Genomic DNA, 13650 nt, shown 5'->3' on the forward strand with positions numbered 1-13650 from the left:
TGGCGCTGGGCACTCCTTGTGGCCTGACTCCTTGTGGCAGGCAGTAGGCTGACTCCTTGTCCAGGTTGCAGGCTGACTCCTTGTGGCAGGGCTTGGCCATGGGGGCCTTTAGGTTGGCTCATCGTGCAGGCCGGGCGCCTGCAGGCTGACTCCTTGTGGCAGGCTGGGCGCCTGCAGGCTGACTCCTTGTGGCTGCAGGGCCGGGCGCCTTCAGGCTGACTCCTGTGCGGGCGCCTGCAGGCTGACTCCTTGTGGCAGGCCAGACGCTTGTGGCCGGGCGCCTGCAGGCTGGCTGACTCCTTGTGGCAGGCTGACTCCTTGTGGCAGGCTGACTCCTTGTGGCAGGCTGACTCCTTGTGGCAGGCTGGGCGCCTGCAGGCTGACTCCTTGTGGAAGGCCAGGCGCCTGTAGGCTGACTCCTTGTGGAAGGCCAGGCGCCTGCAGGCTGACTCCTTGTGGCAGGCTGACTCCTTGTGGCGGGCTGGGCGCCTGCAGGCTGACTCCTGGCTTCCGGGTTAAGCGAGCGGGTCTGAAGAAGCGCCGCTTGGCGACCTTCGCCTCTCGCGAGCCCGTTGGGGAGTTGTAGCGTATAGTATTGAGAGAATACTACACCCATTCTCTCAATTCTCCACAATAACATGAATACCTCCAATAGCAGGTCACTCCTATCAGATTTACCAGATGATAAAACTATTCAAGACAGACAGAGAATCTGAGCATCCTATAATTCTAACAGGTTGTACGTCCTCCACCCACTGGAGGGCAACTATTATCACCAACAGTTCAACTGAGTGTACTGACAGTTCCCCTGCTGTAATCATAGTAAACACTTCAATATAGCCCTGTTACATTGCCATGTAAAGCCCCACGTTTACCAAGGCCGTCTTCAAGCATAGCAAATAAACCTTATTCTTCATATCCATCAGCTTGGCTCAGTAGTGTGAAAAGAGTTGGCATAAAATGGTACAGAAAACAGAAACTTTTTTTTAATTTTTTTAAATAGATTAAAAAAGGTAGGTTTTTGTAACCTATTTATTAAAATCACCATGACACACCTTTGTTTACGATCTTATAGCGGCGTAATGAACTGAATGACAGCGTGGACGGAGCCACAGCTCTCTCTCTCTCTGTGATCAAAATGTCCTGTGACTGAACATTATTTGGGATGTTATCCAATAAAGAACACAATTATTACATCAACATTCTTTTCTATTTTTTTTTAAACAATCATTTCAACTGGGTTCCTCACACAGGATGTGGTGGACAGAGAACAAGCATTCCACGATTCCAATTTAGAACACCGTCTAGCAGCCATTTTTTGGGGGGTTCACTTTCTCTGGTTCAAGTTCAGTAACAAACTGAACAGCACTGATCATTTCATCTCTCCATCAGAACTGGGTGCTTCCTTCAAGTGGAATGTAGAACCACGTCCATTGTAATAGTTCTAACCGAGCCTCTCGTTCTTCATCACAAGGTTAATAGTTGTGTTTGTCCACCCTACTAACAAACACCCATTAGTTCTACTGTCAACACTTACTGATAAAGCCTCCCCATTCTTTCCCCCAAACGGAGTAGGGTGAAGTTGCCCCTAGACGCTGGTCAGTTTTGCATCTCCCCCACTAACGGTTAAGGTTAGGATTCAGGCAGGGGAACTTCACCCAGCGTCTCTCCCCTCCCCAGCAGCCCGTGTCCTGCATCAGAATTCTGTGAATCATTTAGGTGGATTCTAGAACCATGTCTATTCCAATGGAGTGTATTGTTCTCCTGTCTGATGACGATCAACGTGTATCATTGTTGTTGTCCAGCCGGCTAACATCCCCTATAGGAATACTAAGCTTATCACGTCTTATGTTCAAAGCCTCGTGGTCATTCACTCCGTCTCCTCTCCAGTATCAGCGTGCGTCCTGTCACTGTGGTGTGTCCGTTGGTGAGCCCGTAGCTTCTGACAGCGGCCGTATCTCTTCCCACAGTAGTCACAGCTGTACGGCCTCTCCCCTGTGTGAACTCTGTGGTGGATCCTGAGGTCTGACGCTCTAGAGAATCCTCTCCCACAGACCAGACACAGGTGAGGCTTCTCTCCACTGTGAGACTGTTGGTGCTCTTTCAGATGTCCTGATTGGGTGAAACTCTTCCCACACACAGAGCAGGAGTAGGGCTTCTCTCCCGTGTGTGTGAGGTGGTGTCGTCTCATGGCTCCCAGGTGAGCGAACTTCTTGCCACAGTCGGGGCAGGGGTACGGCTTCTCTCCCGTGTGGATTCTCATGTGGATCTGTAGTACCGAGAGCTTGTAGCACTCTCTGCCACACACTGAGCAGCAGTGAGACGTCTTAGTTTTGTGACTCTCCTGGTGTTCAGGATGTTCTGATGTGGCGGGACTCACTTTGCTGTCTAAGCCACAGTTAGGGCTCTCTCCTGTGTGAAAAACAGAGTGGGTTAGGTATTGAGGCGAGCAAGTCGACATTCATTCACAGTCCGTATCCAAAATGGTACCTTATCCTCTATCAAGGGCATCCACTTTGTCCAGGACCCTGGTCAACAAGTAGTGCACTTCATAGGAGACTGGGTGAACAGAACCCCAGTCAACTAAAGAACAGAGTTCTGCCTCCACTTACTATGTTGAACAGAACCCCAGTCAACTAAAGAACAGAGTTCTGCCTCCACTTACTATGTTGAACAGAACCCCAGTCAACTAAAGAACAGAGTTCTGCCTCCACTTACTATGTTGAACAGAACCCCAGTCAACTAAAGAACAGAGTTCTGCCTCCACTTACTATGTTGAACAGAACCCCAGTCAACTAAAGAACAGAGTTCTGCCTCCACTTACTATGTTGAACAGAACCCAGTCAACTAAAGAACAGAGTTCTGCCTCCACTTACTATGTTGAACAGAACCCCAGTCAACTAAAGAACAGAGTTCTGCCTCCACTTACTATGTTGAACAGAACCCAGTCAACTAAAGAACAGAGTTCTGCCTCCACTTACTATGTTGAACAGAATCCCAGTCAACTAAAGAACAGAGTTCTGCCTCCACTTACTATGTTGAACAGAACCCCAGTCAACTAAAGAACAGAGTTCTGCCTCCACTTACTATGTTGAACAGAACCCCAGTCAACTAAAGAACAGAGTTCTACCTCCACTTACTATGTTGAACAGAACCCCAGTCAACTAAAGAACAGAGTTCTGCCTCCACTTACTATGTTGAACAGAACCCCAGTCAACTAAAGAACACTACCTCTACTTACTATGTTGAACAGAACCCCAGTCAACTAAAGAACACTACCTCCACTTACTATGTTGAACAGAACCCCAGTCAACTAAAGAACACTACCTCCACTTACTATGTTGAACAGAACCCCAGTCAACTAAAGAACAGAGTTCTACCTCCACTTACTATGTTGAACAGAACCCCAGTCAAATTCTTCTCCTTCAGAATTGATGAAACCACCAACTTCATCCTCCTCTTTCACTTCCTCCTTCTCTTCTTCGACAATATGAATGTTCATCCCAGGTGTTTGTGTGATGTCCTCCTCATGTCTTGGATCGGGACCCTGGGACTCTACAGCTTTGGTGCTGGATTGGTCACCGGGATCCTACAATGAAAACATAACATCATCATGAACCATGTCAGAACTATATTTATAAACACAATACAAGAAAGCTTTACATTAGGTTCAAGGCCTGAAAGCTTTACATTAGGTTCAAGGCCTGAAAGCTTTACATTAGGTTCAAGGCCTGAAATCTTTACATTAGGTTCAAGGCCTGAAAGCTTTACATTAGGTTCAAGACCTGAAAGCTTTACATTAGGTTCAAGACCTGAAAGCTTTACATTAGGTTCAAGGCCTGAAAGCTTTACATTAGGTTCAAGGCCTGAAAGCTTTACATTAGGTTCAAGGCCTGAAAGCTTTACATTAGGTTCAAGGCCTGAAAGCTTTACATTAGGTTCAAGGCCTGAAAGCTTTACATTAGGTTCAAGGCCTGAAAGCTTTACATTAGGTTCAAGACCTGAAAGCTTTACATTAGGTTCAAGACCTGAAAGCTTTACACATTAGGTTCAAGACCTGAAAGCTTTACATTAGGTTCAAGGCCTGAAAGCTTTACATTAGGTTCAAGACCTGAAAGCTTTACATTAGGTTCAAGACCTGAAAGCTTTACATTAGGTTCAAGGCCTGAAAGCTTTACATTAGGTTCAAGACCTGAAAGCTTTACATTAGGTTCAAGACCTGAAAGCTTTACATTAGGTTCAAGACCTGAAAGCTTTACATTAGGTTCAAGGCCTGAAAGCTTTACATTAGGTTCAAGGCCTGAAAGCTTTACATTAGGTTCAAGGCCTGAAAGCTTTACATTAGGTTCAAGGCCTGAAATCTTTACATTAGGTTCAAGGCCTGAAAGCTTTACATTAGGTTCAAGACCTGAAAGCTTTACATTAGGTTCAAGACCTGAAAGCTTTACATTAGGTTCAAGGCCTGAAAGCTTTACATTAGGTTCAAGACCTGAAAGCTTTACATTAGGTTCAAGACCTGAAAGCTTTACATTAGGTTCAAGGCCTGAAAGCTTTACATTAGGTTCCAGACCTGAAAGCTTTACATTAGGTTCAAGACCTGAAAGCTTTACATTAGGTTCAAGACCTGAAAGCTTTACATTAGGTTCAAGGCCTGAAAGCTTTACATTAGGTTCAAGACCTGAAAGCTTTACATTAGGTTCAAGGCCTGAAAGCTTTACATTAGGTTCAAGACCTGAAAGCTTTACATTAGGTTCAAGGCCTGAAAGCTTTACATTAGGTTCAAGACCTGAAAGCTTTACATTAGGTTCAAGGCCTGAAAGCTTTACATTAGGTTCAAGGCCTGAAAGCTTTACATTAGGTTCAAGACCTGAAAGCTTTACATTAGGTTCAAGACCTGAAAGCTTTACATTAGGTTCAAGACCTGAAAGCTTTACATTAGGTTCAAGACCTGAAAGCTTTACATTAGGTTCAAGGCCTGAAAGCTTTACATTAGGTTCAAGGCCTGAAAGCTTTACATTAGGTTCAAGACCTGAAAGCTTTACATTAGGTTCAAGACCTGAAAGCTTTACATTAGGTTCAAGACCTGAAAGCTTTACATTAGGTTCAAGACCTGAAAGCTTTACATTAGGTTCAAGACCTGAAAGCTTTACATTAGGTTCAAGACCTGAAAGCTTTACATTAGGTTCAAGGCCTGAAAGCTTTACATTAGGTTCAAGGCCTGAAAGCTTTACATTAGGTTCAAGGCCTGAAAGCTTTACATTAGGTTCAAGGCCTGAAAGCTTTACATTAGGTTCCAGACCTGAAAGCTTTACATTAGGTTCAAGACCTGAAAGCTTTACATTAGGTTCAAGACCTGAAAGCTTTACATTAGGTTCAAGACCTGAAAGCTTTACATTAGGTTCAAGACCTGAAAGCTTTACATTAGGTTCAAGACCTGAAAGCTTTACATTAGGTTCAAGACCTGAAAGCTTTACATTAGGTTCAAGGCCTGAAAGCTTTACATTAGGTTCAAGACCTGAAAGCTTTACATTAGGTTCCATGTGCGGCCTTTAAAATAAATACATTTAATCTCATAAAATGTTGGTCATTAATGTCTCCCACCTTGTTGATGTGTGATGTAGGGGGACTTCCTCCTTCACTACCAGAGTCATGGACAGGACTCTCACCTGTAGAGAGAGGTTGGTATTATGGGTTATAATGAGACTACCAGGACTCTCTCCTGTAGAGATAGGTTGGTATTATGGGTTATAATGAGACTACCAGGACTCTCTCCTGTAGAGATAGGTTGGTATTATGGGTTATAATGAGACTACCAGGACTCCTGTAGAGAGAGGTTGGTATTATGGGTTATAATGAGACTACCAGGACTCCTGTAGAGAGAGGTTGGTATTATAGGTTATAATGAGACTACCAGGACTCCTGTAGAGAGGTTGGTATTATGGGTTATAATGAGACTACCAGGACTCTCTCCTGTAGAGATAGGTTGGTATTATAGGTTATAATGAGACTACCAGGACTCTCTCCTGTAGAGAGAGGTTGGTATTATGGGTTATAATGAGACTACCAGGACTCCTGTAGAGATAGGTTGGTATTATAGGTTATAATGAGACTACCAGGACTCTCTCCTGTAGAGAGAGGTTGGTATTATGGGTTATAATGAGACTACCAGGACTCTCTGCTGTAGAGATAGGTTGGTATTATGGGTTATAATGAGACTACCAGGACTCCTGTAGAGAGAGGTTGGTATTATGGGTTATAATGAGACTACCAGGACTCTCTCCTGTAGAGAGAGGTTGGTATTATGGGTTATAGATAACCATTTTGTTGCTTCTCGGCTTCCTGCTGAACTTTTTATTTTGTTTTACTTTCATTAACCATTTAATCAAAACTTTGCATTTAACAAATTTACCAACGTCTTAGTTTTGTCCTCACTATTTATTTTTCTTTCATTCATCTTTTCGACCCCGGACGCTTTCTCTGGACGTGGTTCTACAGGACCTCCACCAACCGAAGCTCAGTAGTAACATTAACATGATGCCTTCTAACTGCAGTCGCTGTACTCATAATATACAGGACAACGATCGCCTTATGGTGAGGATAGCTGTGTTGCAAGCCCAGCTTCAAATGCCATCGTTAGGTAAGGGTAATTTCAGTGTAAGAAAGGATGAAACAGCGTCTGTGCCACCAGTAAGTACAGATAGTAACGTTAGTATAAATCCCCTCGCACGGTCCCCGCAGTCGGACAATTTTCCCTTGGCTTCTGGAAGGAAATGCTGTTGGCATGCTCAACCGGTGACGCTCATTCAACCGGTTCTCCCCATTAAGCAACCGGTCGGAGGCCGAGCCTTCTCTGGTCTCTCCTCCTCCCGTTACGGGGTCTGAGACGCCGAAGCTTCCCACCATTAGCTCTGACGAATTGAAAACCCTTGTCATTGGTGACTCCATTACCCGCAGTATTAGACTTAAAACGAATCATCCAGCGATCATACACTGTTTACCAGGGGGCAGGGCTACCGACATTAAGGCTAATCTGAAGATGGTGCTGGCTAAGGCTAAAACTGGCGAGTGTAGAGAGTATAGGGATATTGTTATCCACGTCGGCACCAACGATGTTAGGATGAAACAGTCAGAGGTCACCAAGCGCAACTTAGCTTCAGCATGTAAATCAGCTAGAAAGATGTGTCGGCATCGAGTAATTGTCTCTGGCCCCCTCCCAGTTAGGGGGAGTGATGAGCGCTACAGCAGAGTCTCACAACTCAATCGCTGGTTGATAACTGTTTTCTGCCCCTCCCAAAAGATAGAATTTGTAGATAATTGGCCCTCTTTCTGGGACTCACCCACAAACAGGACCAAGCCTGGCCTGCTTAGGAGTGACCTCATCTTATCTATCAACATAGACAGGGCTCTAACTCCTCTAGCTCCACAAGGAGACAGGGTGCAGGCCAGGCAGCAGGCTGTTTGCCAGCTTAGTGGAGTCTGCCACTAGCACAGTCAGTGTAGCCAGCTTAGCTATCCCTATTGAGACCGTGTCTGTGCCTCAATCTAGGTCGGGAAAATCTAAACATGGCAGTGTTCGCCTTAGCAATCTCACTGAAATAAAGACCTCCCCCATACCTGTCATTATTTAAAGAGACTGTGATAATACCTCACATCTCAAAATAGGGCTACTTAATGTTAGATCCCTCACTTCCAAGGCAGTTATAGTCAATGAACTAATCACTGATAATAATCTTGATGTGATTGGCCTGACTGAAACATGGCTTAAGCCTGATGTATTTACTGAGTTAAATGAGGCCTCTTCTCCAGGTGACACTAGTGACCATATCCCCCGCGCATCCCGCAAAGACGGAGGTGTTGCTAACATTTGACAGCAAATTTCAATTTATATATATATATTTTTAAAGCAGTTTAGTCTGTTGCGCTTGTAGTCATGAAATCTAGCCTACCCAAACATTTTTTATAGCTTCTGGCCTTCTGGGCCGTAAAACAGCGTTTCTCACTGAGTTCCCTGAATTCCTATCGGACCTTGTAGTCATGGCAGATTATATTCACATTTTTGGTGACTTCAATATTCACATGGAGAAGTCCACATTCTCATTCCAAAAGGCTTTCGGAGCCATCAACGACATCATGTCCAGCATGTCTCTGGACCTACGCATTGACACAGTCATACTCTGGATCTAGTTTCATCCTGTGGAATAAATATTGTGGATCATAATCCTGGATTATCGGACCACCATTTTATTACGTTTGCAATCGCAACAAATAATCTGCTCGGACCCCAACCAAGGATCATCAAAAGCTGTGCTATAAATTCTCAGACAACCCAAAGATTCCTAGATGCCCTTCCAGACTCCCTCCACCTACCCAAGGACGTCAGAGTACAAAAATCAATTAACACCCTAACCAGGTATATACATTTTATTTTTTGCATAATACTCTAGAAGGCAGTCACACCTCTAAAAACAAGAATCTGCGTATTTCTCTAAAACTCAGTTGTCCTGAGTCTGAACAGAACTGCCAGGACCTCGGCTCAAGGGAGACTGAGTTTTTTAATCCTGTATCTCTCTCAAATATTCCCGAAAAAGGTTAGGGTCTCTAAACCTTCCAGCTGCCTACTAAACCCTATTCCAACTAAACTACTGAAAGAGCTGCTTCCTGTGCTTGGCCCTCCTATGTTGAACATAATAAACGGCTCTCTATCCACTGGATGTGTACCAAACTCACTAAAAGTGGCAGTAATAAAGCCTCTCTTGAAAAAGCCAAATCTTGACCCAGAAAATAAATACAAATATTGGCCTATATCGAATCTCCCATTCCTCTCAAAATTGTTGAACTGCCTTCCTGAACACAAATAATGTATATGAAACGCTTCAGTCTGGTTTTAGACCCCATCATAACACTGAGACTGCACTCGTGAAGGTGGTAAATGACCTTTTAATGGCGTCAGACCGAGGCTCTGCATCTGTCCTCGTGCTCCTAGACCTTAGTGCTGCTTTTGATACCATCGATCACCACATTCTTTTGAAGAGATTGGAAACCCAAATTGGTCTACACGGACAAGTTCTGGCCTGGTTTAGATCTTATCTGTCGGAAAGATATCAGTTTGTCTCTGTGAATGGTTTGTCCTCTGACAAATCAACTGTAAATTTCGGTGTTCCTCAAGGTTTCGTTTTAGGACCACTATTGTTTTCATGAAATATTTTTACCTCCTGGGGATGTCATTCGAAAACATAATTTTAACTCTCACTGGTTGGTATTTTTGATTATAATGAGACTACCAGAGCCATGGACAGGACTCTCTCCCATGGAGATAGGTTGGTATTGCAGACTCTCCTGTGGAGATAATTTGTGAGTTAAATAATTGGGTGGGTAAATAAGCCAAACAAGTGATCTAGGTCGTGTCCAAAATGGCACCCTATTCCCCACAGGGCTCTGGTCAAAATAAGTGCACTATAAAAGGAATAGGGTGTCAATTGGAACACACAACCAATACAACTGATTGTGTCACCATTCTGCCTCTACTTACTGAGATCAGGGAAACTCCAGCCAACTTCCTCTCCTTCAGCATTGATGAAACCACCAACCTCCTCTTCCTCCTCTCCTTCGGCATTGATGAAACCACCAACCTCTTCCTCTTCTTCCTCCTCCTTCACTTTCACTGGCAGGCAGAGAGAAAGACAAAGCATCTGTTTGTTAATTTATGACACAGTTATTGATGTACAGGCATCTTTAGTCTAAATGTAGAACTAATCATCATCATCAGGTCAGGAAAACCTCCTGGGACAGTTTCCCAGACACAGAATGTGCCTAGTGCCGGACTAACAAGCATTCTCAATGGAGATTCTCCATTAAAAGATCTTCTTAGTCCAAGTCTTGGCTCACTCTGTTCAGGACACCCCCAGTCCTTTATGCATTGTTTATTATTAATAAATGATCGCCCAACTCACCCTGGATAGTAGCTGCCATCTCCCTGTCACTTTTACCACCACCTCCTGTCCTCTGGTGAGTCAGCTTGTGAGCCCGGAGATTCTTTGACCTGATGTAGCTCTTGCCACACTCTGCACAGCGGTAGGGCCTTTCTCCCGTGTGAACTCTGTGGTGAATCTTCAGATCTTCTGCTCTGATATACTGTTTCAGACAGATCAGACAGTGGTGCTTCTCTCCGGAGTGAGACTGTTGGTGCTCCCTCAGATGTCCTGATTGGGTGAAACTCTTCCCACACACAGAGCAGGAGTAGGGCTTCTCTCCCGTGTGTGTGAGGTGGTGTCGTCTCATGGCTCCCAGGTGAGCGAACTTCTTGCCACAGTCGGGGCAGGGGTACGGCTTCTCTCCCGTGTGGATTCTCATGTGGATCTGCAGGATGGATAACTTTTGGCAGTGTCTTCCACACACTGGACAGGCGTGAAATGTCTTGGGTTTCTGCTGATTCTCCTGGTGTTGTTTAGCTGCTCCTGGTGGAAGTTGTCTCTCTCCTGTGTGAATGATCGTACTAATGCGTTATAACATTAGTTTTATTGGTGGACATACATGAATTCAACACATCTGGGTTAGATCAGCGTTTCTCAATCCTGGTCCCAGGGACCCAAATGGGTGCACATTTTTTTTTTTTTTTGCCCTAGCACTAAAACACCTGATTCAAATCAAGGGTTGATGATGAGTTGATTAGTTCAAAGTGTGTGAGTGGTAGGGCAAAAACTCAAATGTGCAAAAACTCAAAATCATTCAACGATAAGTCATTTTCTATTCTATCCCAAAAATTCAAATTCAAAACATTCCGAACTATTCCAACTTACTAAAAAGAGAATCCCAGTCAACTTCTAGCAGCTTGGGGCCCTGCAGGGTTCTCTGGTTCCTGTGGTTCCTGACAGGAACTGGTGACTGTGTGGGTTTAGGTCGAGTGGGACAGGAGTTAGACAGGCTGGATCTGCCATCACCGTCCTAAAATAAATGTTTACATTTGAGTCATTTAACAGACACTCAAAGCCAGAGCGATTTACAGGAGCAATTAGGGTTTAAGTGCCTTGCTCGAGGGCACATCGACAGATTCACCAGGTCGGCTAGGGGATTCCAAGTGGCTCAGCGGTCTCAGGCACTACAGACACCCTGGTTCGAATCCAGGCTGTATCACAACCAGCTGTGATTGGGAGTACCACAGGGCGGTGCACAATTGTCCCAACGTCGTCTGGGTTGGGCCGGTGTAGGCTGTCATTGTAAATAAGAATTTGTTCTTTAACTGACTTGCCTAGTGAAATAGAAATAAAATAAATAAAATTCAAACTAGTGACTGTCCCAATGCTTGTAACTGCTAGGCGATCTGTCACAGATACAACGATGGAACAGAGGGATGTCTGACGCTAACTACAATGTATTATATTATACTACTACGACCATGAGTTTTACCCTGACAATGTATCCTTCACAAATGGCTATATAGTACAATACTTCAGTCCTATGGACCCTGGTCAAAAGCAGTGCACTATATAGGGAATTGGGTGCCACTTGGAACAGGCCAATAAGACCTGATCCGGAAACAAGGCCCGGAGTTTTCCTGGCCAGGTCACGTGGTCTTTAGTCAGGGATAAATCTGCGGCCTATATTATGAATCTGACACACCGCTAAAGATTGCATTTACTACTGTAGTGGAATATAACGATCATTGGATGGAGCAATAACACAGGGATCGACTGACCGCTTGCCTTTTATTCCACGATAAAACTAGCCACTAACATTTGGTACGACAACAAACCAGCTAGCTACCTAGCGAACGTGTGTTACTAGATGTGCGCTTTCTCACCTCATCCATTGTGAATCGACCCAACAGTTCCTCTGTTTCCATCGAAACCAACCGTCACCTCGGAACGGAGGGGTCGGAACAGTTGTCGTGGAAACTATTTGACAGCTAAACTTGTTAGCTAAACAAGCTAAATTACCAAAAGTTGTTTTGTGCCTCCTCGCGTCTATAGCTCGTTAGAGTTACATAATGTTATTTTTTTTTTATATAATGTCTATGCCAATCACAACCGTATCAAAAATGGCATATGGACATATTTTTATCAGAAGTATTTTGAAGTGAAGTAGCTAGCTAACTAGCGCCTGCATCCACCTACTTCCGGGATATTCTTCTTCGGTCAGTGAGCAGCTCCTGGCGCTCTACCGCCACGTGTTGGAGGGGAATGGCAGTAAACAGGAGGGAGAGGGGCAACTGCCTGGTAAACTGCCATAGACCCTAGTGACATTAATTTCAATATCATTGATTCGTTAATTTTGGGAAAGGAGCAGGTTTTTAATGGGTATTTATTCAATCATGACATTGATTGTGCATAGACGTCAGTGAGTGGTATTGCATGTGTTGGCTACAACGCACCGGGTTAATTATTGGCACCACCAGAACAAATACGATCAATTGTGAAGGAATCTAACATATTTGAATGATTGAGATGGATACAAAAATAACAGAATAATTGCATAATCTCTTCAGTCAGGTTATCCAAATTTAACGGAATGTTCGTGGTCAGTGGATGGGTTGGTTGTTAAGCAACTAACGTAAACTCGTACATCGCCTTCGTCCGTACAATTGCCCTTATTTTAGCGCCCCCAAAACGTAATACTTCCAGATCAACTGTAATGTCAATACCATTGTAAAGCACAATTTCTCCCCTTTCCAACAGAATCAATTGCATGACCTAAACGCTGCCTGTTTCTGCATAATTCAAGCAGGCAATGAGCCCGTCTGGTCTTTTTAAAAATGGCAGGTGGGGAAGCGAAACTAATGCGTGATAGTGAGAAGGAGAGATGTGTGGGAAAATTGCTTCTTTTCACTGATCTGTCCAACTTATCAACACTAAAATGTAAATAAAACACTATAAAGAGTTTATATAATGTGTCATTACATACCTATTTGAAGGTTTGTGTCGAATTTGAATCAGGTTTTTAGGGCGGTGCTAAAGTGATCTTAGAAATAAACAGCGGCTTTGAGAAGGATGACGCAAAAAAAAATGACTAGGTATCCCTCACCCCGTCACTGTCCATTTCTTGTTTTTAAAGGATGAGAGTAGTGCTACACCTGGTGGAGAGAGATTGTAAGACAGAAATAGTTGCTTTATGCGTGCTGTACGTTACATGACACGTCTAGATGTAACGGAGGATCCGTTTTTTCAACATTTCTCCAATAATATAGAGCCATTACCATGTCGATCAATTTTCTTTGTGGCCTCGTTTGAATGATGCGGTTGCGCACATTTGTACAGAATGGGGTGAGTTTACGTTAATAATGAGGGCGCAACTTTGAGGAAAAAACAGGCTTATATTGTTGACAATATGTAAACTATATTTTTATTCTTCAAATGCTTTTTGAAAACCAATACATTTGCACAATGAGCACTTGTTCAAATCGCACAAATTCATCATTGTTGGTTAGCTAGCTAGTTCATTTTAGCCATATTAGCATAGATGAGACATCAGTCAAAACAAGACATGGTATCGAGAACAAGATGGAACTATGGCAGCTTCTTGTCATTGTTGCTTTGCTATATGATGTTCAGAATCATAACAACACATGGCCTTCTGCCCCATTGACTTGCTCGCATCCTTTTTGTGACAATCAAATTTTATTAGTCACACGCGCTGAATACAACAGGTGTAGACTTT

The 13650-nt window shown here is 43.8% G+C and overlaps 1 protein-coding gene across 2 annotated transcripts; it reads right to left on the reverse strand.

Moving 5' to 3' along the window:
- Positions 1–310: 310 nt before the first annotated feature.
- LOC112230186 (zinc finger protein 229) lies at positions 311–12173 on the reverse strand. Of its 2 annotated transcripts, none has more exons than XM_042316728.1 (7): positions 11798–12173; positions 10797–10881; positions 9951–10475; positions 9530–9661; positions 5602–5666; positions 3391–3589; positions 311–2412 (listed from the first exon to the last, which is right to left on the reverse strand). In XM_042316728.1, exons 1-7 carry the CDS (start codon positions 11837–11839, stop codon positions 1871–1873), a joined length of 1590 nt encoding a protein of 529 aa, XP_042172662.1. In that variant the 5' UTR covers positions 11840–12173; the 3' UTR covers positions 311–1870. The 2 variants fall into 2 exon arrangements, with proteins under 2 accessions (XP_042172662.1, XP_042172661.1); XM_042316727.1 differs by having other exon boundaries at positions 10797–10941; positions 11798–12172.
- Between the last annotated feature and the right edge of the window lie 1477 nt (positions 12174–13650).

Source organism: Oncorhynchus tshawytscha, unplaced genomic scaffold (assembly GCF_018296145.1).
Source record: "Oncorhynchus tshawytscha isolate Ot180627B unplaced genomic scaffold, Otsh_v2.0 Un_scaffold_7692_pilon_pilon, whole genome shotgun sequence".
Classification (NCBI taxonomy): Eukaryota; Metazoa; Chordata; class Actinopteri; order Salmoniformes; family Salmonidae; genus Oncorhynchus; species Oncorhynchus tshawytscha.